Here is a 24,307-nt window from a genome sequence, read left to right as displayed (position 1 = left end):
CATTCAAGTTCTTTCGGTCTCTCCAACTTAAGCACTTTTTCGCTCAAAGACATGCAGCCCTAAATAATGGGGACATCATTATGAGTAATTCCAGTGCAGAGCAGACACAGCTGCCAGTGAGAGAAATCACCACATTTAAGAAGAAATCTACCTTTGTTCCCCATCCCAACCTCAACCCTTCCCTCATTACGTACAGCAACCTGGTTGAAAAAGACTTATCTTCAATCTGTAAAAAGGCATTGCATGACAATAAAAATAAAAAGTTGAACTTATCCAATGCCGAACGAAAATGTCTTAATGAACTTGAACAGAAAAAAGATATGGTCAATCGATCTGCAGATAAAAGGGGTTCTATTGTAGTGATGAGCTTTAACTCTTTCGCGACCACACTAATTCCTCAGCATGTTGTTGATGTTTTTGGCTATTTGTTTACCTTTTATCTCACGTCGAACCGAACTCTGTACATCACCTAGAAACAAACGGTCTTCACGTGGTTGAAGAGTGACTTTACAACGTGCTCCTCGAAAAAACGGCGAGTTTTTCCGCCGTTTCGTTCGTGAGTAAGAAGTAGAAGAAGAGAGCTGGGTTTCTCCAAAAACGGAGCTCCCGCTCTAGTTTCAGAGAAAAACGCACTTTTGTGTCAAGTGGCAGTCAGCTCATTTTACCGGTACTCTGCAGTGTGGCGTCTCCCAAATCATTTCTACGGCTAAATAAATATATTTGTAGGCAAATCTGGGGGGTGTGGCAGCCTGGAGAGCAGCGGTGCAGCGGTGCAGTGGTGTGGGTCTCTGGCCGCAGCGGAGCAGCTCCGGGACACTGCTGCGTGACTGGCCGGCGATGAGTGCTCTGGGGCGGGGGCGGCCGGTCACAGCCCCCGCTGCAGAGCGCCCGCTCTGCTGCACAGCGCCGTGAAAACAGCAGAGATAACGGGCTTTCAGATCCGAGTCTCCACACCAGAAACGTTTGTAACAGCACCGGAAAAACTCGCCAGATTTGTCGTCGGTCGCTTTTGTCAAATGAGGGTTTGGAAAGTCGCCAGATTCAGCGAGAAAGTCGCAACACTGTAGCCGACAGCCGCACAGCGCTGCACGCTGTCCCCAGAGCAGCATTCAAGGAGAACGATTACTCAAACAAAACCAAGATCACACAGTTTATAAAAAACATTGGGTCTCATTCATGAAATGTGAGCAGCACGGATTTGTGTGTAAACCCTGAGCAGCGCAAATTTACGTGGATTTCCGCATTCATCAATCTTTTAGTAGTGCAGATTTTTTCGTAGCTACTCACAAAATCTACACCTGCTCCGGACTGTGTGTAGCGCTTGTGTAAATGTAGGAATGCAAATAAATACTGCTTGTCACTGTTGAAAATTACAATTTTAATCTGTATTACTCTCTCTCATGTTCAAAATAGGCCGACACCTTTGAAACACGTAATTTAAACATGACAAACAATTAGAAATATTTGGAGAGAGAGACGTTTTAGGGATCGGACACGCACAAACACGTCAAGGCTCCATCTAATGATGATAATAATCTGATATAAAACCGGAAAAAAAATGTTTGTGTTGCAACACGCTCGGTGGACGCACACTTCACCCTGCGCAGCAGCGCAGTCGGCACCGGTTTGGATGAAGCTGTGACAGACGGCTGGTGCATCTGTAACAATATAACCTGCCTATATAACTTCATGTGTTGATACAACCATGCTCCTCTACAGCTGAGGCTGTGAAGAGACTCCTCCTCCCGTCGCTGCTGTAGCTCTGTAGTTGTGTGTTTTTTTATTTTTATTTTTTTCACGTTTCATATCGAACTATTCTGGCTTTACTTCGTTCTTTAATCAACCAAGGATAGGCCTACTTAATTCACTAAATCTGTTTCTTCTCTCCACGCCTTTGACCTGTCCCAGTCACACCACTACCAACAGAAGAGAATTAAATATTTTTTCTGGACTCCACTTCACCCAAAATGACTTCGATCCGTGATCTCTCTTTTTTTCTCTCTCTCCCTCTTTCCTCGTTTGCGTCATGGCCGCAGGTGAGCAGGATGCACCTACCTCCTAATATGGTGGTCAGGATCTCCTTATATGGCTATTCATGTATGGAGATCTATGCTAATTGCTGATCACCGGGGGCGTGGTGTTAGTTTACGATGGGTTGGCATTCATCATCTTACACACGTGTTTACGATCAAATCTGAGTTTCCCGCACCATTCATGAATCCGGAGTAGAGTTTTAGTAGAGTGAGCTTTTATGTGCAAATCTACACACAGATTTACTCACGTTTCATGAATGAGACCCATTATGTTTAGATTTTAGTTTAAAACAGTTTTACATATCAGAGGACTACCATATTCACACACAGGGTACCTGAGAGTAAAGGTAAAGGTAAAGGTAAAGGTAAAGGTACTTTATTAGTCACATATACAGCTAGTACAGTGAAATTCTTTCTCTGCATTTAACCCATCCCTGAGGAGCAGTGGGCAGCCGCGGTGCAGCGCCCAGGGACCAACTCCAGATTATGAGCCAGTGCCTTTGGTCAGGGGCACTGACTGGAGAGTGTCTATTATCGTAATCTGTAAAAAAACGGTTTTGATGAGTTTACTCGTCAATGGTCGTGAACGTTCGGCAGGCTGTGACGAGTTAACTCGTCAATGGTCGCGAAAGAGTTAATGAACAATACAATGAGAGCATACTGTCCCAACTCACTGACAATGATTGCTACACCCCCCTAACCAGGAACCCCGCAGAGGATTACAAAACTGAGATTAACATGATTTTGGAAGCAGGTCTCTCACGTGGTTGGATAACTAAACAAGAAAAATAATTTTTGTCAGTAACACACATTTGCCCTGTATCTTACAGGCCTCCCAAAATTCATAAATCACTGACTAACCCCCCTCTTAGACCCATTGTGTCTAGCATTGGCTGCCTCACAGAACCCCTTTCACAATATCTGGATTTTTTTTCTGAAAAAAACATGTTGTACAGCTCCCTTCCTACTTAGGAGACACCACAGACATTTTGAAACTGCTGGACTCTTTCAAGACCTGGGGCCTCATTTATCATTGTGGATACACCTTTTTTTTTTACACCATTTTCCCCTCGTTTTGTGCGTACGCACTTTTCTCCGCCAAATTTGGGATCTATCAAGCCAAAACCTGACGGGGAAAAGTGCGGACATTTACACCCATTTTGACCCTGGCGTACCGTGATTTACACCTTTTTTGAGGAACAGGAGGAATTGGCGACACCGTTGCTGAGTCAGAGAACTGCAGTGTGAGAGGGAGAGAGGAGCGGAGTACATTTAGAAGAGCACAGTAGGATTTTTTTGAAGTAATTGTGGTAGTGGTGGACCGTTGATGCTGGCAATCCAACCCGCTATATAATAACACTAGGCTTTATGTTAATTGATAAACAGAGCGGATTGTGGATTTTGCTTTTTTGATTAGGCTGTGTGACGTCTGACAAGGATCAAACCATCCAAGTTTAAAAAACACATCGGCAGCAGCGCACACTGATCTGCAGCCTAGACTGTTATTATTCTGTCACCTGAGTTAACGAGGTGCACGTGAGTTTGGAGCTGATGAGAGGAGAGAATAAAGAGTGAGACAATGCGGCCCTGAGGAGGAACTGTGAAGGACTCAGCTGTAATGGAAAATGACCCAAACCGAGTCCAGTAGAGCTGTAACTGTGTAGTGGAAAGACGTGCAAAGTAATGGTAGCCTAACTATCGTCCTGCTTCCTACATTGTTTTAACATCTAGGTAAAAAGAAAAAAAAAAAAAAAAAGATTTTCTGGGATAAAGGGGCAGATTACATAAGATTCTTCTTCTTTCTGCTCCCTTTTGTTGAGATTTGGGAGGTTTTTGTTTTTATTGTAGCTTATTAAAGTGCAAGATCATTTTTCTGACTGAGTTATTGCCCGTGTATCTGCTTTCGGAGAAGTGGAGAAGTTCCGCTTCTTTCCCCCGTCCTCCGCCCGTTGTCTCCATTGTCACTTTGTTGTCACTTGTTGCTGCGCCACAGAGAGCACATGGCTAATTAAATATGCACGTGCTGACCATATATAGTTGTATATAGGCGTTCCGGGGGTGGAGTAAGAGGTGTGTTCACGTGTGCACCATTCTTGGGTCCGGTGTGATTTATTGCGGAGAGTTGTGCGTACGCACAGTTTGATTGATCTGAAAAAGGTGTAAATATTTAGGGCAGCGGTACTCAATAGGCGGCCCGCGGGCCGCATCCAGCCCGCCGAACCTTCCAATCAGGCCCGCGACTGAGTTCTACTAGTTTACATATTACTGTATACTGTATTTCTCGGGCTCCGTGCGCCTGTAAGTCAATGCGCTGGGACAGGGAAACACGTGCGGAGCGTTTGTGTGTGCCTGTGAGGCCCTGCACTGGGATACAGAATCGCCGACGAACTCAAACGAGTGTTTGGGGAGCGGGCTGGACTGCAGGGTTTTCCCTGCCTGTCTGCAAAGGCCGTGGGTGATTATCACCGCCGTCTTGGTTCAACTGTGTGTGCATCATGCATGGGGGCCGTTCAGATGAGGCGTCTTTTGCGCGCGCTCAAACCCATTCAATGTAGCCGCGCGTCATGCACGCTCACAACTCAAAAGCCGTAGCCGCGCGCATTTGATGAGACGCAATTGTTTTTTCGTGCACGTCCGCGGCGCACAGCGGCACGACCTGCTTCCCCCCCCGGTGTTGTGTCCCTGTTCCATCGGCCTGTGTCTCTCCTACTGTTTCCCACTGAGCTCTGCCTCGTTTGAAAGGTGAAGGAAGCCCATGTGTGGAAAGACGTCGCCTCCGAGATGTAGAATGTCTGTTATAGAAGAGAAACACACATTTCAGGACCAATGACTTGTATCCTCAGAACAGAGTCAGACATGTCCTGTGATGGTCAGCCTCCTTTCATATTTAAGCTGAGGATACAAGTCAGCAGTTTAAAGCTCCAGCATGATATGTAAATGATGATATGATAATGTCAAGATTTTTCATTTTATATCATACAAAACACCATGAAGTGTATGAATAAAAATTATGTGCTTACAAGTAAAATAAAAATATTTAAATTATTAGACGAAAAAGGTGAATTTAATTTCAATCTAGGCCTATTTGAATGTGCGGCCCCCAAGGTGTCTGTTAAGAAAAATTCTGGCCCTTCGACAAATGTATTTGAGTACCCCTGATTTAGGGTGTACGCCATTTTTGTCTTTTCGCCGTACGCAAATATTTAGTAGCAGTTTTACACCCTCTTTGATAAATGAGGCCCCAGCTTGTAGCTTGTACACATGCATCCCGCATGACGCGGGTATTAACAAACTTTTGTTCTATCTCCAAACACGCCCCTCTGAGACACTGCCCCCCAATGAGTTTCTGGTCACACTCATGGAATTAATTCTGTCCAGAAATTATTTCCAGTATGGGGAATGTATTATCTACAGAACAAAGGGGTCAGTATGTGGAATGCGTTTGCGCCATCATATGCTTGTTTAGTGATGGGTCATTGAGAACATATATTCATTCATGAACTGGTCAACAACCCATTTAAATCTAAGATTATTTTATGGAAATGATACATCGATGATATCTTCTTCATGTGGACGGGCACTACAGATGAACTCATGCACTTCCTCGGGTTCATCAATTCTACCACAGACTTTTTAGGGTTCACTATGGAACATTCCATCCATCCATCCATCCATTTTCATCCGCTTATCCGGAGTCGGGTCGCGGGGTCAGCAGTCGGAGCAGGGATCCCCAGACTTCCCTCTCCTCGGACACTTCCTCCAGCTCTTCCGGGGGGACCCCAAGGCGTTCCCAGGCCAGCCGAGTGTGTCCTGGGTCTTCCTCGGGGCCTCCTCCCGGTGGGACATGCCCGGAACACCTCGCGAGGGAGGCGTCCAGGGGGCATCCTATACTGGTGCCCGAGCCACCTCAGCTGGCTCCTCTCGATGTGGAGGAGCAGCGGCTCTACTCCGAGCTCCTCCCGGGTGACAGAGCTCCTCACCCTATCTCTAAGGGAGCGCCCCGCCACCCTGCGGAGGAAACTCATTTCGGCCACTTGTATCCGGGATCCCGTTCTTTCGGTCATGACCCAGAGTTCATGACCATAGGTGAGGGTGGGAACGTAGATCGACCAGTAAATCGAGAGCTTTGCCTTTCGGCTCAGCTCCTTCTTCACCACGACGGACTGATACAATGACCGCATTACTGCGGCCGCCGCACCGATCCGCCTGTCGATCTCGCGCTCCATTCTCCCCTCACTCGTGAACAAGACCCCAAGATAATTAAACTCCTCCACCTGAGGCAGGCACTCTCCCCCGACCTGGAGGGTGCAGGCCACCTTTTTCCGGTTGAAAACCATGGCCTCGGACTTAGAGGTGCTGATTTTCATCCCAGCTGCTTCACACTCGGCTGCAAACCGCCCGAGTGCATGCTGAAGGTCCTGGCTCGAGGGAGCCAACAAGACCACATCATCTGCAAAAAGCAGAGATGAAATCAAGTGGCTCCCGAACCGTACCCCCTCCGGCCCTTGGCTGCACCTAGAAATTCTGTCCATAAAAATAATGAACAGAACCGGTGACAAAGGGCAGCCCTGCCGGAGTCCAACACGCACCGGGAACAGGTCTGACTTACTGCCGGCAATGTGAACCAAGCTCCTGCTCCGGTCATACAGGGACCGTACAGCCCTCAGCAGAGGGCCTCCGACCCCATACTCTCGGAGCACCCCCCACAGGATGCCACGTGGGACACGGTCGAAAGCCTTCTCCAAGTCCACAAAACACATGTGGACTGGTTGGGCAAACTCCCATGCACCCTCGAGCACCCTACGGAGAGTGTAGAGCCGGTCCAGTGTTCCATGGCCAGGACGAAAACCGCATTGTTCCTCCTGAATCCGAGGTTCGACTATCGGCCGAATTCTCCTCTCCAGTACCCTGGAATAGACTTTCCCCGGGAGGCTGAGGAGTGTGATCCCCCTGTAGTTGGAACACACCCTTCGGTCCCCTTTTTTGAAGAGAGGGACCACCACCCCGGTCTGCCAGTCCAGAGGCACTGTCCCCGACTGCCACGCGATGCCGCAGAGGCGTGTCAGCCACGACAGCCTCGCGACATCCAGAGACTTGAGGTACTCAGGGCGGATCTCATCCACCCCCGGTTCCTTGCCACTGAGGAGCTTCCGGACTACCTCAGTGACTTCAGCTTGGCTGCCGTCCGCTTGGCCTGCCGGTACCCGTCAGCTGCCTCGGGAGTCCCCCGAGCTAGCCAGGCTCGGTAGGACTCCTTCTTCAGCTTGACGGCATCCCTTACTTCCGGTGTCCCCCACCGGGTTCGGGGATTGCCGCCGCGACAGGCGCCGGAGACCTTACGGCCACAGCTCCGGACGGCCGCGTCAACAATGGAAGTGGAGAACATGGTCCATTCAGACTCAATGTCTCCGGCCTCCCTCGGAATCCGGTCAAAGCTCTCCCGGAGGTGGGAGTTGAAGACCTCCCTGACAGGGGATTCTGCCAGACATTCCCAGCAGACCCTCACGATACGCTTGGGTCTGCCAAGTCTGACCAGCTTCCTTCCCTGCCAGCGGATCCAACTCACCACCAGGTGGTGATCAGTTGACAGCTCAGCCCCTCTCTTCACCCGAGTGTCCAAGACATACGGCCGGAGATCAGATGACATGACTACAAAGTCGATCATTAACCTCCGGCCTAGGGTGTCCTGGTGCCACGTGCACTGATGGACACCCTTATGCCTGAACATGGTGTTCGTTATGGACAAACTGTGGCTAGCACAGAAGTCCAATAACAAAACACCGCTCGGGTTCAGATCCGGGAGGCCGTTCCTCCCAATCACACCTCTCCAGGTAACACTGTCGCTGCCCACGTGGGCATTGAAGTCCCCCAGCAGAACAATGGAGTCCCCAGTTGGGGCACTTTCCAGCACATTATATATATATATATATATATATATATATATATATATTGCTTGAAATAACACCAATATGAATGGAAAGCATAAGGAACATCCAGATCTGGACGTTTCTTATGCTTTTTTATTTAAAAATCAGCTGACAGAGGGAAAGCAGCCTCGTTTGGTGATAAGAAGAACAGGTTCTTTAGGAACATGAGGAGAAAAAACATGCAGGTTTTCTGTACCATTATAAGACTGCGCCACCCCCCCTCCCCCTCTCATCTCCCTCCCCAGGCTGAATGAACGGGCGATTGGGGAAAAAAAACAAACAAAAACAATTGCTAGTCGAAGCGGTAAAAGCGTTAAAAGCGTTAAAAGCATTTCGCGCTAACGCGTTAACTTTGACAGAGTGATCATAATGATGGGGAAAGAAAATGCATTATCCAAACTCAGAGGGTTATGGAGGGATTCGATCGCACACAGGAACAAGAGTCTTAAACACAAGGGTAGGTGCTCTACCAGTTGAGCTACACGTTACAGTCACAGGTCACTGTCAACGGCTGAATGAAGAGTGAGCTTGCGCATCTATGGGCCTGCGGGTGCGTTGTTGCCACCTATTGGTCTGGACATGGAACAACAGTCGATGATAAGCAAGAGGGGACAAAAAACAAAACTGACGGCTGCGCAGCGGCCGGCGGCCGTCCTGCCGCACCGGCCGTTCTGGTATTCTCCAGAACGCCCAGATGGCCAGTCCGCCCCTGGACGACCCTGATCACGGACCAGTGGTCAGAGACTTCACTGACTGGTGTGAGTCCTCCTTTTTAAGCATAAATGTCTCCAAAACGAAAGAAATGCTCATTGATTTTAGAAAAAACAGCGCTGCAAATACACCGGCGGTGATCTCTGGGGGAATAGTAGAAGTTGTGAGCCAATACAAGTAGGAACCACACTTGACGATAAGCTGACCTTCGAAGCCCACGTTGACACTCTTTGTAAGAAGGCTCATCAGCGGATGTACTTTTATCGGAAGCTGAATGTTGGATGTGGCTGTCTTTTTTTTTTTGATGTGTTTGTTGTATGTTTTTACTACTTGCTGTGAAACAATTTGCCCCCCGGGGATAATAAAGACTCTTGAACCTTGAACTTTGAACCTATGGATTTTTACAGATGTGGTCACTGCACCCACTGTTCAAATTCCTCTGAATCTTAAGTACTTTTGTCACCCTCACACCGGCAATAAATACACAATTAATTCTTTAATTAACTGTAGTACCACCCATGTTGTATATTGCCTGAAATGTCCATGTGGGAAGGTTTACGTGGGACAGACAAAACGCCCCCTGAAAGCTAGAATAGCTGAACATGAGACTGCTATCCGCAACAACAACATGGATTATGTGATAGCACGTCATTATGTGTCGGCTAATCATGGCTCCTGTGCTTCTCTTCCGTTCTGCGCTCGAAAAAATCTCTCCCTCACAGAGAGGAGGTGATATCATCAAGAAACTCCTCAGAAGAGAAGCCTACTGGATTCACACACTCAACACTGTTGAACCACATGGACTTAACGAAGAACTTAATTTATCATGTTTCCTCTAAGATTATATTGTTTGCCATATATGTTTGACTCTGATGATTAATTCTGATGATTAATTAATTGTATCTAATTTTTTTCCCATTTGTATCTAACCCCCCCCCTCTCTTTTTCGCTCTAATTAACTCTTTTTGTGTAATCTTTTGTGTATTCTTTGCATATTCTTGGTGGGTGGGCCTAAATTGCCCTTTGATCATGAATCGGCCCATTTGGTGAGTGCAAGAACATCATTGGTTTACGCTGTAACAATGAGATTAACGAACTTCAGGTAGTGACTATTTAACCAGCAGTGTCACCCTTTGTTCTGCTTACCTCTGATGAAGACGCACACCGTGCCGAAACGTTAGGTGTTGTGTACCTGCATTAAATTCTCTGCATTTTATTGAGTGCTCCAGTTTCTTCATTTGGGTTCAGTCCCTTTGTGAAGTGACCCACATGTTTGCACTTTTCAACCACCTGTCCTGTCTGAGAGCACCGATTTACTGGCTGAAGCGCAAGAGTCCCCCCCGCTTTGATGTGATGTTGTGTTCACTGACTGAGAGAGTTTTAATGTGAAAAAAGGTTCAGAGACAACAAACAAACAAAAACAAACAAATTCTTCTTTTATTCTTTATTCAGATTGAGGCTCTGCAGGTTGTCAGAGATCAGCTGTTCTTCTCTGGTCTCAGCTCTGAAGTCCAACCCCTCCCACCTGAGACTCCTGGACCTGAGCAGAAACGACCTGCAGGATTCAGGAGTGAAGGATCTGAGTGGTTTTCTGGAGAGTCCAGACTGTAGACTGGAGACTCTGAGGTCAGACTCTGTTTTATTTCTGTGCTCAGATGAATGTGATGTGAAAGTTGTGTTGACACTGAGCTGCAGATATGAGGCTGATGTTATACTGATCCACACTGAGGGTCGTCATGGTGACGGCTGTTTTCGTCTTTTCTGCTTTTAGTCCAGTCAGAAACACATGTAATGTGTCAGACAATAACTGATCTATAATCAATAGCTGGTGGCTCCTCCTCTTTCCTGAGGGTCTGTGGTGTTTGTAGTGAAACATTCAAAGCCAACATCCCATAATAAGCAGGTGTGTAGGCTGGTCAGCAGGTTTTTGTCTCTGAGCTGCCAGGACGGCAGCCCAATCTCGGAGCCGGAAAAGCCGCTGCTTGGGGAGCGCTGGAGACTGTTAAAAGACGACTGACTGACGATACAGACGGGAGGTATAGTCCGCTGTTTTACGTTGCTGTTGTGTTGTATCGTATATTGTCTCTGATTGCTGTGATTGGGTGATTGTGTTGCAGCAATCACAAACAGGCAGACTCACGGATTCGGTCTCACGTCTGGTCCGTTTATTCTCTTCACACAACTGCTGCGCTATCATGTAACTTTCTTGTTTCCGTCTCAAAAACTACGGCGTTACAAAGTTTCTTTCTCTTTTTTGCTCTCCCGTCTCACAGGAACTACCATAGCAACAACAAAAAGAACACTCGTAACCATGACAATTACACGCGCTACCTGTTGGTGAACATTCTATTTCCCAACTGCTCTTAACTCAGCATCAGCTTAACCATGTTTATACAAATAATAGGCTACATTCACAGAAAATTAAAAGAAAATCATGGAGTCCCCTCTAACAGCAATGGGTCTCTCACACTCACCCCCACTTTAAAAAGATGGCGTCCCGACATTTTGTTACACCTTTTCCCCAACACATGAATACATGGAAAGTAATGAAATGGAATGGGCATGTTAACAGTCTAACATTTAGGCTATAACCATTGGTTCATGAGACACTCAGACTACCGTGCACTGCAGTCATGTCTGCTCCTAATGTTATCAGTCTTACTACCCAAACACTTACATTCTTAATGTACATTACGATGCCATGAATTCCTAGCACATCTTTGAATGGATCTCTTAGTCTTTTAGCAGTCCTAAAACTCAAGACACAATGAACACAAACTTGGCCAACAGTATCTGTGTTCTCTAACATCACATTCACAGAAAGCTCTTAGGTAGGCTATAACTCTCTTACTGGACCTTTAACATTTTAAAGCATTTAGCCATTCTCCATATACAAAACAAACACAATGAATACATTTTCTTTTTTTTCACATCTGGTCTCCTAACTATATCTGTTTCTCTTTACTGATCTACGGCCGCTAGTAACCTCCAACAGATATTTCTCTTGTAGAGACTGATCTAGAACTTGGCTGGCCGAGTCTCTCATAAGTCAAAGTCTGAGGCTGCCTCCGCTGTCTTCTTGGATAAGGCTCCCGATGCTGGACCTCCAGGGTTTCATCTTCTGAGGCCACTGCGTCTGCAACAACCACATCCTCTGCAATGTTCTCAGCCTCAGTTGTGTGTGCTCTGTGCTCATGTCCCTCCCCAACACCTGGAAACACCTCACCCCGTTCTGCATCAGCCTTTCCAGCTTCTGGGTGAAACTCTGCAGCAGTGGGGTTGAGTGCAGGTGAACTCTGGGGTTCAACCGCATGCCAAGTGAATGTCACTGCTGGAAAATCATCATCAGACTCTTCACCTGTGCAGGACTGGAACATTCTTTCGGCGTCCTCTTCCTGAAGGCAGTGGTGGCAGCGGCGGGACTCTGGTGGTTGATGCTGGGTCACTGCTGGTCCCTTGGCAGTAACCCTCCGAAGTTTCCCTGCACCTGCGGAGCTCTGCATCCCCTGGAGGTGTGGCCTGGCTGACCACACTTGAAGCAATGGCAGCAGCTGGCTCCCTCGCCATTGTCCTGGCAGGCTCTGCAACCTCTTCCTCGGATGTCCTCTGCGGTCTGCTTTGAAGGCGGTGGTCTCCCAGTGCCCATAGAAGCGAGCATCATCCATTTCATCTCCGCTACTTCTGTTTGAAGCTCGTTTACCAGCTTATGCATCTCAGGCTGAGGTGGGAACTGGACTGGCTTTAACTTCTTCTTGGAAGGGCCTTTTGTGCTCTTCTCGGATGGTTTAGGGCAGGTGAAGGAGCTCCGTGAACTGTTAACAGCATCACCGATGGTCTGCAGCTCATTCACTCTTGGTGGCTTAGTACCAGCTCTCGACAACTTGTTGAGTCTCTCAGATTCAAGGTTTGCTGCCTCAGTCACTTTTTCAATTAAGGCCTCATCAGTCACATTCAAATTATCCAGAAGTGGCTTGATCTGAAACTTTATATTGTCATTCAGCAGTCCAGTCTCCACTGACCTCAGGAACTTCTTTTTGACCAGGGTTGCGTTGTAGTGTTCCTCAGTCTCTCCTACCTTGGCTGCATACAGGAGTCTGTCTTTAAGTTCAATGGCACTGAACAAAAAGTCTTGTGCTGACTCTCTTGGTCCCTGGGAGATATTGACCAGCTTTTGGTATAGATCTGATGTGTCATCTTCTTTGTAATGCCCCTTTAATATAATTTTAAGCTGAGGCAGGGTCAGGTCAGTCTTAATTTCCAGCATGTCACGGAGCTTCAAGCCTGGGCTGATGGCTCTAATCACAGCCTCGATGACGTCTGACTCACTGTGACCCTTGCGAAGCCCGTTCTCCATCTGGTGCATGAGGTTGATGAGAGACAGCTTCTCCCGCTGTCCTCCCTCGCCGATCTGGCCACAGATGCGGAACTCCCTCCGGATGGTCACCTCTGGCACCTTCGCAGGAGACTGTGGTTGGACGGTGTTGACGGTGGTCACCTCGGAAATCTTTAACTGTTCACCGACGCCTCTGATGTCTCCATCGACAGCGGTGCGGGCCTGCTGCAGCTCCACACACTTCTCTCCCCTCTCTGCCGCCCGGTCAGACTGCCGCTCCGCCGCGTCGCCGCTTCCGCTCTCCATGAACGTTAACAGTAATTTTACGGTGTTCACCGCGTCGTCAACGTCCATGTTCTCTTCGATGTTGTCCAGCTCTGATTCCACGGTGTTCACTAGTCTTCGTCTGCTCTTGGTAGCAGCTGTTTCATCTGTTTCAAAACATTTTAAATATTTACAGACCTCCATAACTCCGTCCCGGCTCAGCTGATTGAGCTTGGCGCTTGCACGGTCGATTAATATCTCCAAATCCATCACAACGGTTGTTTTTTTCTCGGCCGTTGTTGTCCGTTGGTCTAGGTTTTTCTCGGAGAAAAGCTTCTTCCTCGGTCAACTTTTCTCCTGGGTTGGCTCGCCAAAATATGTTGCAGCAATCACAAACAGGCAGACTCACGGATTCGGTCTCACGTCTGGTCCGTTTATTCTCTTCACACAACTGCTGCGCTATCATGTAACTTTCTTGTTTCCGTCTCAAAAACTACGGCGTTACAAAGTTTCTTTCTCTTTTTTGCTCTCCCGTCTCACAGGAACTACCATAGCAACAACAAAAAGAACACTCGTAACCATGACAATTACACGCGCTACCTGTTGGTGAACATTCTATTTCCCAACTGCTCTTAACTCAGCATCAGCTTAACCATGTTTATACAAATAATAGGCTACATTCACAGAAAATTAAAAGAAAATCATGGAGTCCCCTCTAACAGCAATGGGTCTCTCACAATTGCATTGCATTAACTTCCTTGTTAGGCTGTGGGAGACATACGGGGACTGTATTGGGAGCAGAGTTGCTGGGGCGCGAGGAACGGGGCTGGAGGATAAACACTCAGCACCCGGTGGCCGGACCTGTGGGAAATTGGACGGGGCTCATGCACATCACTCACACACACACACACTGGACTGGTTCAACCCCCCCCCCCCCCGGGTTACTGTTGTATTGTACTATGAACTATGGGGTTGTTTTGTAAATACACAGAGGACTGAAACTGTGGTCGAGTCTTTGATTGTGTGAGGGTTTTATGTGTGAGGACTTTTGGGTTTGGGAACAATATTCTTTTTGTGCAGTAATTGATCTATTTATTATTTTTATTAATTCTTTTGATTTGTCAGACGTTGACTCTTGACTGGCACCCCAGACTTATAGGATCAAAACTGTTTGTTGTCATGGTAACAGAGTTTAGCCTCACATGTTTGTTGTCATGACAACAGAGTTCAGCCTCACATGTTTGTTGTCATGGCAACAGAGTTCAGCCTCTCATGTGTGTTGTCATGGCAACAGAGTTCAGCCTCTCATGTGTGTTGTCTTTAAAACTTGAGCGTGGTCAGTAAACCTCTGATCAATGTGGCTGCTCAACATGAGTTTGTCTGGATGGAGCCACAGGTGGAGCTGACAGGTGAAGAGGCGGAGTCACTGCGTCTGTGTTGAAGCAGCAGCAGCTTCTCATGAATATTAATGAGCTGTTTTCTCTCTATGTGACTGTTTAACCTGCTTCCTGTTGCTTCAGCTGTTGGACTTTGATTTTCTAAACTTGTTCTTTCTGAAGCTTCTTCAGCTCTGAACAGATGATGAGACACTGAACGCTGTCAACAAGGAGCTTTGTCCTCAACTCACTGCTTTTATTCTTCATTCAGATTGAGGGGCTGCAGTTTGTCAGAGATCAGCTGTTCTTCTCTGGGCTCAGCTCTGAAGTCCAACCCCTCCCACCTGAGAGAACTGGACCTGAGCTGGAACGACCTGCAGGATTCAGGAGTGAAGGATCTGAGTGGTTTTCTGGAGAGTCCAGACTGTAGACTGGAGACTCTGAGGTCAGTTCACTGACTGTTACTGTTGTAGATCTTAGATCTTTGATCCACAACTGAACCTGATTATCTTCACTCAGAGCTTGAATCATTGGCTTGAAGGATGTTTGAAATGTTTCCTGTTGTTCTTCCCTCCAAGGTTATTGTTGTTAATGAAAACGAACAAAATGACAAAAACTACACAGTAAATTTGCCAGTGTAAAAAATGCAGTGTCAAAGTATTTTAATTCTTACGGAGTTATTCCAACAATGGACAGAGTAAAATTGAACAAAAAAACGTCCAGTGTTGGTGAAAATAATCGGAGTTGACAGTGGTTTTACTCTGTCAGTGTCATTGACTCTCTCAGAGTTAAATCAACACCCAGTGTTAAAAAAAAAATACTCTGAAAAGCTCCGCCCATCAACTTCCCCGGTCAAACTGAGAACGTGGACTCCAGGTGGACTCTGGCATCGCCATCTTCGTCGCATCGATACTGTGGTAAGTTTTTCTAGAAACTATTGCCGTTGTTATGTTTTTTTGTATAAGAATAAAGGGACGTAGTCATTTACCACATTAGTCAATGTTGGTACTACGTGTCTTCAAATACCGCATTTCAAATGGCTAACGTGATATCGGGTCGGTGGTTAGCTTAAATGTACCAGCCACATGGCTGACCACGCAACACCAAACTGAACAAAAACGACACGAGGTAACCTTAATGTCAGCGAGGACGGGCTGTTGTGGTGTGTTAAGTGTCATACTTGCATATTTGTTTCAGTAAAATGACGACAAAAATTCGTCGACGCAGTCGTATTTATTATTTATATTTGAGCCGAGCAAATCGCTTTAGCGTCACGTCACAATTAAGCTGCTGTTAGCTGTTAGCCGTTAGCCGTTAGCCAGAGCAGCAGCGCTGCAAGGCTGGTTTAAGCTGCTTTCGCACGGTGCGCAGCACTCGGTTCGTGTTCAGACACGTGTTTTCACTCTGGTCCAAACAGTAGATGAGTGACACGTTTTCTGGGGGAAAACTATTTTAAAACAGTAGGCTATGTTATCCATCTTTCAGGGGTTTTAATTTGCTCTGATAATATCAGGTTTAGCCTACTTAATATATTTTCATTTCTTTTTTCTTTCAGAATGTACTGTGGTGCACTGGTGGTAAGTAATAAGTTGATGTACTTCATATAAAATTGAATTGTGTTTGTGATTTTTAAAGCTGAAATAGGCAATTTTCAGGTTGTCAGCTTGTACTGGTGTTGTGTATCATAATGTAGATTTCAGTTTGCTGTCTTTGCAGATACCATCATGTTGATCAAAACCAGAATCTACAATACACAGAAATATGTCAAGATAAAAGAGCCAAGCTTTGAGGAATTCTTAAATTCTGGTAAGATGTACCCAGTATGACACTGTCAGTTGCACACCGTTGGTAAAACTAAAAGGAACTAAGCATGTTGGTGTGTTCATTGTTTTGTTTTTTTGTTGTTGTTGTTTTTTTTTAATTGAAAATAATCGTTGTCTTAACCTTTTGGCAAGCTACCCTATGGGCATGTTAAGGGGTCAGCAATTAAGATCTGAGTTTTGTGGTTGGTGGTAGTTAAGTTGTACACCATTGAAAGATGCTTGCATCAGTGCATGTTTGCACCTCAGACCATGCTAATAATGCATCAATGTGTTTTTGGAGAATGGCCTTGAGCATTTTGTACTGATTGAAATCTTGTTTTGTTTTTTCGGTCATAGCTTTCTTGAAGTTACGGCCGGAAGGGGTTCGGCCTTGTCTGTGTCTTTCTCTCCCCCTCGTTCTCCCATAGCTCCACCCAGGTCCCAATCAGCGAAACGAGGCTCACCTGGTCCACTGAGCTAAATACCCTGCAGCTGACACCAGAGGGCGGGGGGCAGTGCTGGGGACTGCTGGGCTTGCCTGCCTCCCATCATGGCTTTCTGTTTTAGTTTGTCTACTTGTTTGTATCTGTATATTTTTGTATTAAATCTCTTTTAGTTAAGTTAGTGCCTTTGTCTTTGTATTTTGGGTCATTGTTGGGTCCCTTGTTATGCCCCTCTGGGCCAACAAAGTACTGGGGCGTAACGATTGGGGGCTCGTGTCCGGGATCTGAACAACCATGAGGTGAAGTGAAGGTTTGTAGCTGTTGTGTGAGGTAGTAGTCTAGTCTTCTTTTCAAGATGGTTTGTGATTTAATTGCCTGTCTGTGTTTGCTTGAGAGTTCCCTGTAAGGTAGTCGTCGGGCAGAGAGAGACTCTTGCCACTTTGTTGTTTTGCCTTTCTTATTTTTGGTGGTGAAACCTGGGTGTGGGTACGTTTTCTGTGTGGCAGTGGGCCTTGCCTTGGTCCATTGTTCACTTGCAGAGTTCAACGTTTAAAGAAGCCTCCCGGGAAGCCACTGAAGACTAGATAGTTAACCACATTACAGGGTGCCTCTCCACAACGTCACTCTTTAGCAGAGTTGAACAGCAGTGTAATCACAATCTCTTGTGGGTTGACTCTACTTCTACTTTTAGTTTCGTCTGGATTCTGTGTGTAAAATAGTAACAGTAACTTTTGGGGATGTGACTTTTTGTGTGGTACCTGCACAGTGCGTTCGTTGGGTCGTTCGGTTGCAGCTTAGGTGTAAGTTGGCAACATTTTGTGTAGCAGTGGCTACTGTGTGACCTCTTGTGTTGTGCTGTTGCAGTCCACTTTTCGGTTGAGTCACTTGTGTATGTTACTGTTTACTTAGTTGTGGCTTCGTTGGACCTTGTGTGCGTCTCTCCATAGATCAGTGGATCTTTGTGTGATGGAGTTGACTTGGTGAATTATAAGGTCTGTGTCCGTTGGTTAATGGCAGACTGCTTGGTGGCCATTTTGTGTCGTGGCAGTTCAATTTGTTCGGGTCTTTGTGTGTTGATAGACAGCAACTTGAGTGACCCTTTAGGTTGTGGCTGTGTTCGATTTTGTGTTTGGTCACCTGCAGTGTTTAGTAAGTTTACTTCGTTTCGTAGTTTCCCTCATGGTGGTAGCCATTTAGTTATCTGGTGGGAGTGGCACCCACTTGCATGGCTACTGTTTGGCTGCTCACTCTTTACATCGAGTGGCAGTGTGTTGGTTGGCCTTTTTGTATTTTGATCTTGTTGGATCCACTTTGACCTTTTTGTTGTCCTGACCGCAGTCCCAGGGTTTATTTTTGATAAATGTGTTTATTGGTGTTGAGGCCAGGTTCAGTCATCCTTTTTTATAGATAAAACCAAAAAAAAATATTAGATTTAGATATTGCAATGAATAAATATTATGGTGTTTTGATGTAACATGATCATTTATTCATTGTCTTAAGGGAGGGGGTGTTACGGCCGGAAGGGGTTCGGCCTTGTCTGTGTCTTTCTCTCCCCCTCGTTCTCCCATAGCTCCACCCAAGTCCCAATCAGCGAAACGAGGCTCACCTGGTCCACTGAGCTAAATACCCTGCAGCTGACACCAGAGGGCGGGGGGCAGTGCTGGGGACTGCTGGGCTTGCCTGCCTCCCATCATGGCTTTCTGTTTTAGTTTGTCTACTTGTTTGTATCTGTATATTTTTGTATTAAATCTCTTTTAGTTAAGTTAGTGCCTTTGTCTTTGTATTTTGGGTCATTGTTGGGTCCCTTGTTATGCCCCTCTGGGCCAACAAAGTACTGGGGCGTAACACTCAGTTCCACCAGTCAATGAAGGTGTCAAGGTTTTTGATGAAACAGGAACTGAGGTGGACGCAGAGGTCTTCACTGACAGAGGTCTTCACTGACATAGCGCAGCAGCCCAACACTGGCATACTAACCATCAAGTTTGATGACGGTATAGTTGCTCACTATAATCCATGGAATCACATCTACACTTACCTTACAGTGGGAAATTCTGGGATTTGGCATTGCCATGTTAATATGCCAATGGAAATATGGTTCCTTGATATTTGTGGCACTCAGTTTTTATTATTCTAGTAAATTAACATTGATCTTCTCTGTTTCTCACTATCTATGGGTGTTTGAATTTCTTGATCATAAATAACTTTTTTTTCTCTATCTAGGTGGCCAACAACATTCAAGCAAAAGGTGATTGATCAGTGTAAGGCTCTCCCTTCTACAAGTGACCTTGAAGAGCTTATCCATTGTGCTGAAGCTACACCGGATGAAGAGGAAATTGATGACACTCTTGCCCTTGGTAGTGTGTGTTTTATTTTTTATTTTTTTTTTATTTTTTTGGGGGGGGCGGTTAGGGGGTTGATTTCTTCTCCTGTTTTATTCCCTCATCTTTTTTGTTACAGCTGTAATTCAAAAATAATGGTGTTTTTAAATTACAACACAGTACATTTTGCTGTTATTTCTAAATACAGGCTGGGACAGCGATCTTGCATCCATTATCCTCCTCCTCTACCTGATACCTCCTTCAGCCCAAGGCCGGAGAAGACCAGGCAAGGTGTCTGCAGCTCAAACTGAGAAACATCTTGTCGTGTTCAAGAAGGTTTGTGTTATTGCTTATGAAGATTATCTTTACAGATGGCAATAAGAGAATGGGACTGTTTTTAATCTGTGATTTTCAACTTTTAATTTTGACTTCTTCTTTATCCTCAGAGTGGAACCAGTCTTCAAGCACATGTTGATGCAATCAAATGCACCACTCAACCATATCTTCTTGCTGTTGGGATGAAGAGGAGCACTATCCATGAGTTCTTCATTATTCTGGACAAGCAGGTCATACCGTGCAAGTCAACCAGTACCCTAGGAGCTTTTGACGAACTCTTTAAAACACACTTTGTATTTGGTACCATGTATAACCAGATGCTACACAACATGTACACCTTCATACAGACAACCATTTACAACATAGATGTTGGTCAAGTCCAGGAGAGCCCACGTGTTGCTGAGGTTAGGGCCAGGCTGCTGCACTAGGTAATAGATGGGTGGGCAACATATTTGTCACTTTTCACTAAAAGCTCTTGTATCTGTATTTTGAGTGATTTTACCATCTCACTCAGTCTTAATCGATATCATGGGCCTGATTTGTTTTGTTTGCCACTCTCATTTTGTGGGAACCAATGATCTTGTGAGGCATCTGCAGTTGATTCATGGTTTATGTCCAGGGAAATCTCTTGCCTAAGCATCATTTCATGACGCATTATCCTTGATGTATAAGAAATATAGGACCACTCCTGCACATGTGGTGTATGCGTTACGAGGCAAAGCATAACTTCAAAACTCAACTCAAAAGTTTCAAAAATATCACAAAGACGTTGGCCAGAAAACAACAGAAATACATGGCCTTGCAGAGTAACTATTGGTCCAGGGAAGATGTTACAGATTACAGATTTGCAAGAAGGTCCTGAAATTGCTGCCAAACTAAATGTAGACACATGTGCCAATGTTCTTTTGGTGAAATGGGTAAAGCACTATGGTTCTGAATATCGCCCTGGTTTAGTAGTGTGTCTTGACATTAATGAGGAGTTACCAGTATTTTGTAAGATCAGCACTATTGTAGTGAAAGATGAACAAGTTGTACTTATTGGCTCTGGTGTGGAAACTATTTGTTTTGACGAACATTTCCATGCATTTAAGGTTTTGTACAAGCCATCCCAGGCACCTAAGGTGTTCAGTGTTCAAGAGTTGCTCTATTTTAAACCAATGGATGTTCAAATGGCATATGGTTCAACAGATGTTTCCCTGTTTGTAGTACCATATTGCCATATGATGCAGCCTTAACCAGAGTTTTTGGTTTTGACTTTGTATTCCCTCTCACTGAAAATCATTGACTCGTCATTGTTTCCTGAGGGTGGATTGTTTTATTAAAGCAAAAGTTATTATTGTTATTCAACCTTAGATACATTTCTGTCACCATACTGATGGATTACAACCAAGATCTTTGCCAGTCACAATGAAGGTTTTTGTAAAGAGTTTTGCAGACCTCCATTTGTCTGTATTTGTTGTGAAAAACATCTGTACACATACACTATATCTCATTCAGTGACCTATTTGAAAAATTTTGGTTTGACTTGGTTCATTGTTTCCAGGTGATGGCAAAGTCTACTCATGTTTGAACACTGCTAAAATGATTCAGTGTGTAGCGTTATAAATGCACTTTAAAGACATTTTCACGGCTGTGAGAAATGTCAATACAGTATTATGAAGTTTAACATGAGATTTTCTCCAGCGTTCAACTGAAAATATGATTTTATAATGGAGACTGATAAGATTTGAGATTTTACATGTTATGTTTACATGTAATGCCAATATTTCATGTTTACTTGGAATAAATATGTATTAAAGTATGGATACAATTGTGTGTGTTTTTTTTTCCCCTGCAAAGATTAAGTTTTGTATCGTATCACTGGGAGAGAGTAGATTATATGTAACACTGGTAGGAGTTGGTTAAAATCAACACTCTTTGGAGTAATTTCATAATCAACATAGTGTAAAGTAGGTTTAACACTGGAAAAGTTATTTCGTAACACTTAACTCTTTAGTGTTAAATGTGAATAACACTATGGGTGTTACTTCTTACATAGTGTAAAACTTGATTAACACTTATCAGTGTAGTGTAGTGTAGTGTAAAACATTAACTCTTACCAGAGTAAAATTGACTCTGGAAATTTAACTCTATGTTCAGTGTACATTTAACACTCTGTAGATAGGGACCATATGTTCACTGAGGTAGTGTTAAAATTAACTCTTTAAGTGTTATATTGACACTGGCGATTTTACTGTGTAGAATTGAAAAAAACATTTTCCTTAAACGAGATGAATAAAAACTATATTGTGTGTGTGTGTGTGTGTGTGTGTGTGTGTGTGTGTGATACAAAAGCCTCATACTGAACCAGTTCTTTTGCCACCAAAGAACCAATGTTGCACATGAGGCATTGTAAGGTTAACATAGAAAAGCTAAGCACATCAGCATCAAGCTGAGGTGGAGAAGTTGACCACTTGGTCTTGTGCCAGAGACTGTGGGATATTGGAATGTCTTCAAAAGCTAATGTGGTTTGGCAACTACTTGAGTGGCAGTACACAAAGTGTTCAGGTTGATGGTGTATCCTCCAAACCTTTGTTGACTTAAAATGGTGTCCCCCAGGGGTCCATATTGGGTCCCATTTTATTTACTATTTATACTGTATAAATGTCTTGTGTCAAAATGTAACTCATGGCAAATTTCACTTTTATGCAGATGACACTATTTTGTACTGTCCTGCTTCATCATTAACAAGTGCCATACAAAATCTACAATCTGCTTTTAATGTTATTCAGAGTAATCTTAATCAATTAAGACTTGTGCTCAATTCTGACAAAACTAAACTGATGTGCTTTTCGAAATCAGGGAAGACAGATGATGCTTGTCAGATTGTTACACAAAATGAGAAAGTGATTGAACGAGTTTCAGTCTACAAATACTTGGGATTTTACTTGGATGAAAATCTGTCGGTAACACTTTACAATAAGGTACACAAAATTAGAGTAGTTAATGAGTAACTAATGAAGAACTAATGAGGAACTAATGAGTAGTTAGTGAGGAATTGAGCTACACAAAATTACAGTAGTTACTGAGGAACTAAGCTACACAAAATTACAGTAGTTACCGAGGAACTACTGATTAATTAACTATTAGTTAATGGTCAGTTCTTCAGGAACCCCTGATCAAATTTCAGAGGAGTAGTTACTGAGGAACTAATGAGTAGTTAGTTAGGGAAATGAGACACACAAAATTAGAGTAGTTACTGAGGAACTAATGATTAATTAACTATTAGTTAATGGTCAGTTCTTCAGGAACCCCTGATCAAATTTCAGAGGAGTAGTTAATGAGGAACTAATGAGGAACTATTAATGATCAGTTCTTCATTAACTCATGATCAAATTTCATAGAAAGTTAATCAGAACTTGATGATTAGTGAACTAGTTACTTCATCAGTACAGAATCATTACTCAATAACATGTCCAGTAGTTAACCTTTATGACCTAAAGTGACACATAATGAGTGGTTTTTCATTTCTTCATCTTCATCTTTACATTAGTAGTTCCTTAAAAAAATCACAGACAGCAGGATTCTTGAGAAGATTTGATTCATTAATTTCAGACCACATACACATCAATATGACCATCCATGTTGCCTTCGAAATAAATATGATAGTTTGTCACATGTTTGGTAGGCTAAATTAATGTATCATGGGGCTGTGTAGTACTGTATACTGATCACACCGTGGTTCACAGTGAAGTTGTTTGAGGTGCACAAAATTTAGAGTAGTTATTTACTATGAAACAAATTTGGAATGAATGAGGAACTCACTATTACAGATGTTACTGGTTCAAAATTGCGCGGTTTTTCCTGCACTGCAGGATTGTGTGAACGCGTGTCTTTTCACCACAACTGTTTTCCTCTAGGTGGCAGCACCGTACTAAATACTGCTCAGACGTTTTGGGGACAATGCTGACAGTCACACAATGTAGCCGCGATTAGGAGTGGCGCTGTTCATGATACAGAATACAAGAGGATGAAAGGAGAACTAGCTGCAGACAGTAAATAATATAGTAGCCTAGTTTTTCAATTACAAAATGTAACGACGGCAGCTACAGTAGACTATAGCCCACGTCTCACTCACAATGAGCCAACTACAGTACTGTGCAGTAGTGCCGCAGATTTCTCACTCCGCACCTTGTTTGAGAGTGCAGCTGGATGATTTCTTGTGAATGAACGGGTCTGTGTCACTTTGGGGCTGGGCGATAAAACATAGGATAAATAACTTTCCCTCGATAGAAGACGCGGCCGATACAAAGTCGATAGGTTTCATTCATCCATTTTTTGACAGACAACACAAACAGCCAGTGATAATGAGAGTGGTGACACCGTCAGCCATGCAGCCGGCCTGGACTTTTTATTTTTAATTATGAAGGATCATCTGCGCAAGGCAAAGATGATAGCATCAACAAAACACGGCGTAACACACGCGGCTGTATGGGACAGGCTTTTATTTAATTCAGAACAAACCGCTTAGCAAAAATGGAAAATATAGTCTAGAATAATTAATTGATCTGTTGTTTGGCCACTGTTTGAAAATAACCCGAATTATGAGCAAATAATCTGATCCAGAGCAGCAGTCATAATCAGACTTCTTCTAAATAAACCTAAACATTCAATAACTGGGTCAGGTCGGACCATGGGGTTTTTTTTTCTCTTCTTCTTCACAGGAGAAAATGAGGTGCGCTGTGCTCACGGACGCGTTGATGTTTTGTGATTTATCTGCTGCCT

At 44.5% G+C, this 24,307-nt stretch overlaps 2 protein-coding genes across 2 annotated transcripts in view; both read left to right on the top strand.

The window, feature by feature from the left end:
* Positions 1-24,307, top strand: part of LOC146980746 (uncharacterized) — a 284,820-nt gene that overhangs the window by 84,757 nt on the left and 175,756 nt on the right. The window contains exons 16-17 of the mRNA XM_085787994.1: positions 10,124-10,297; positions 14,916-15,089. Of these exons, the coding sequence (XP_085644120.1) occupies positions 10,124-10,297; positions 14,916-15,089 (348 nt within the window). The remainder of the gene's footprint in view (positions 1-10,123; positions 10,298-14,915; positions 15,090-24,307) is intronic.
* LOC146980752 (uncharacterized) lies at positions 19,108-20,144 on the top strand (the record flags this gene model as incomplete). Its single annotated transcript, XM_085785765.1, has 3 exons — positions 19,108-19,243; positions 19,416-19,543; positions 19,654-20,144. Coding segments are annotated over 3 exons (582 nt in total), but the record flags the coding sequence as incomplete, so codon positions are not given.

The sequence above is a fragment of the Trachurus japonicus genome, chromosome 9 (genome assembly GCF_045865225.1).
Source record: "Trachurus japonicus isolate A0001 chromosome 9, Traja_1.0".
Classification (NCBI taxonomy): Eukaryota; Metazoa; Chordata; class Actinopteri; order Carangiformes; family Carangidae; genus Trachurus; species Trachurus japonicus.
The sequence above is the reverse complement of the archived record's forward strand: the minus strand, read 5'-3'. Positions and strand labels throughout refer to the sequence as shown.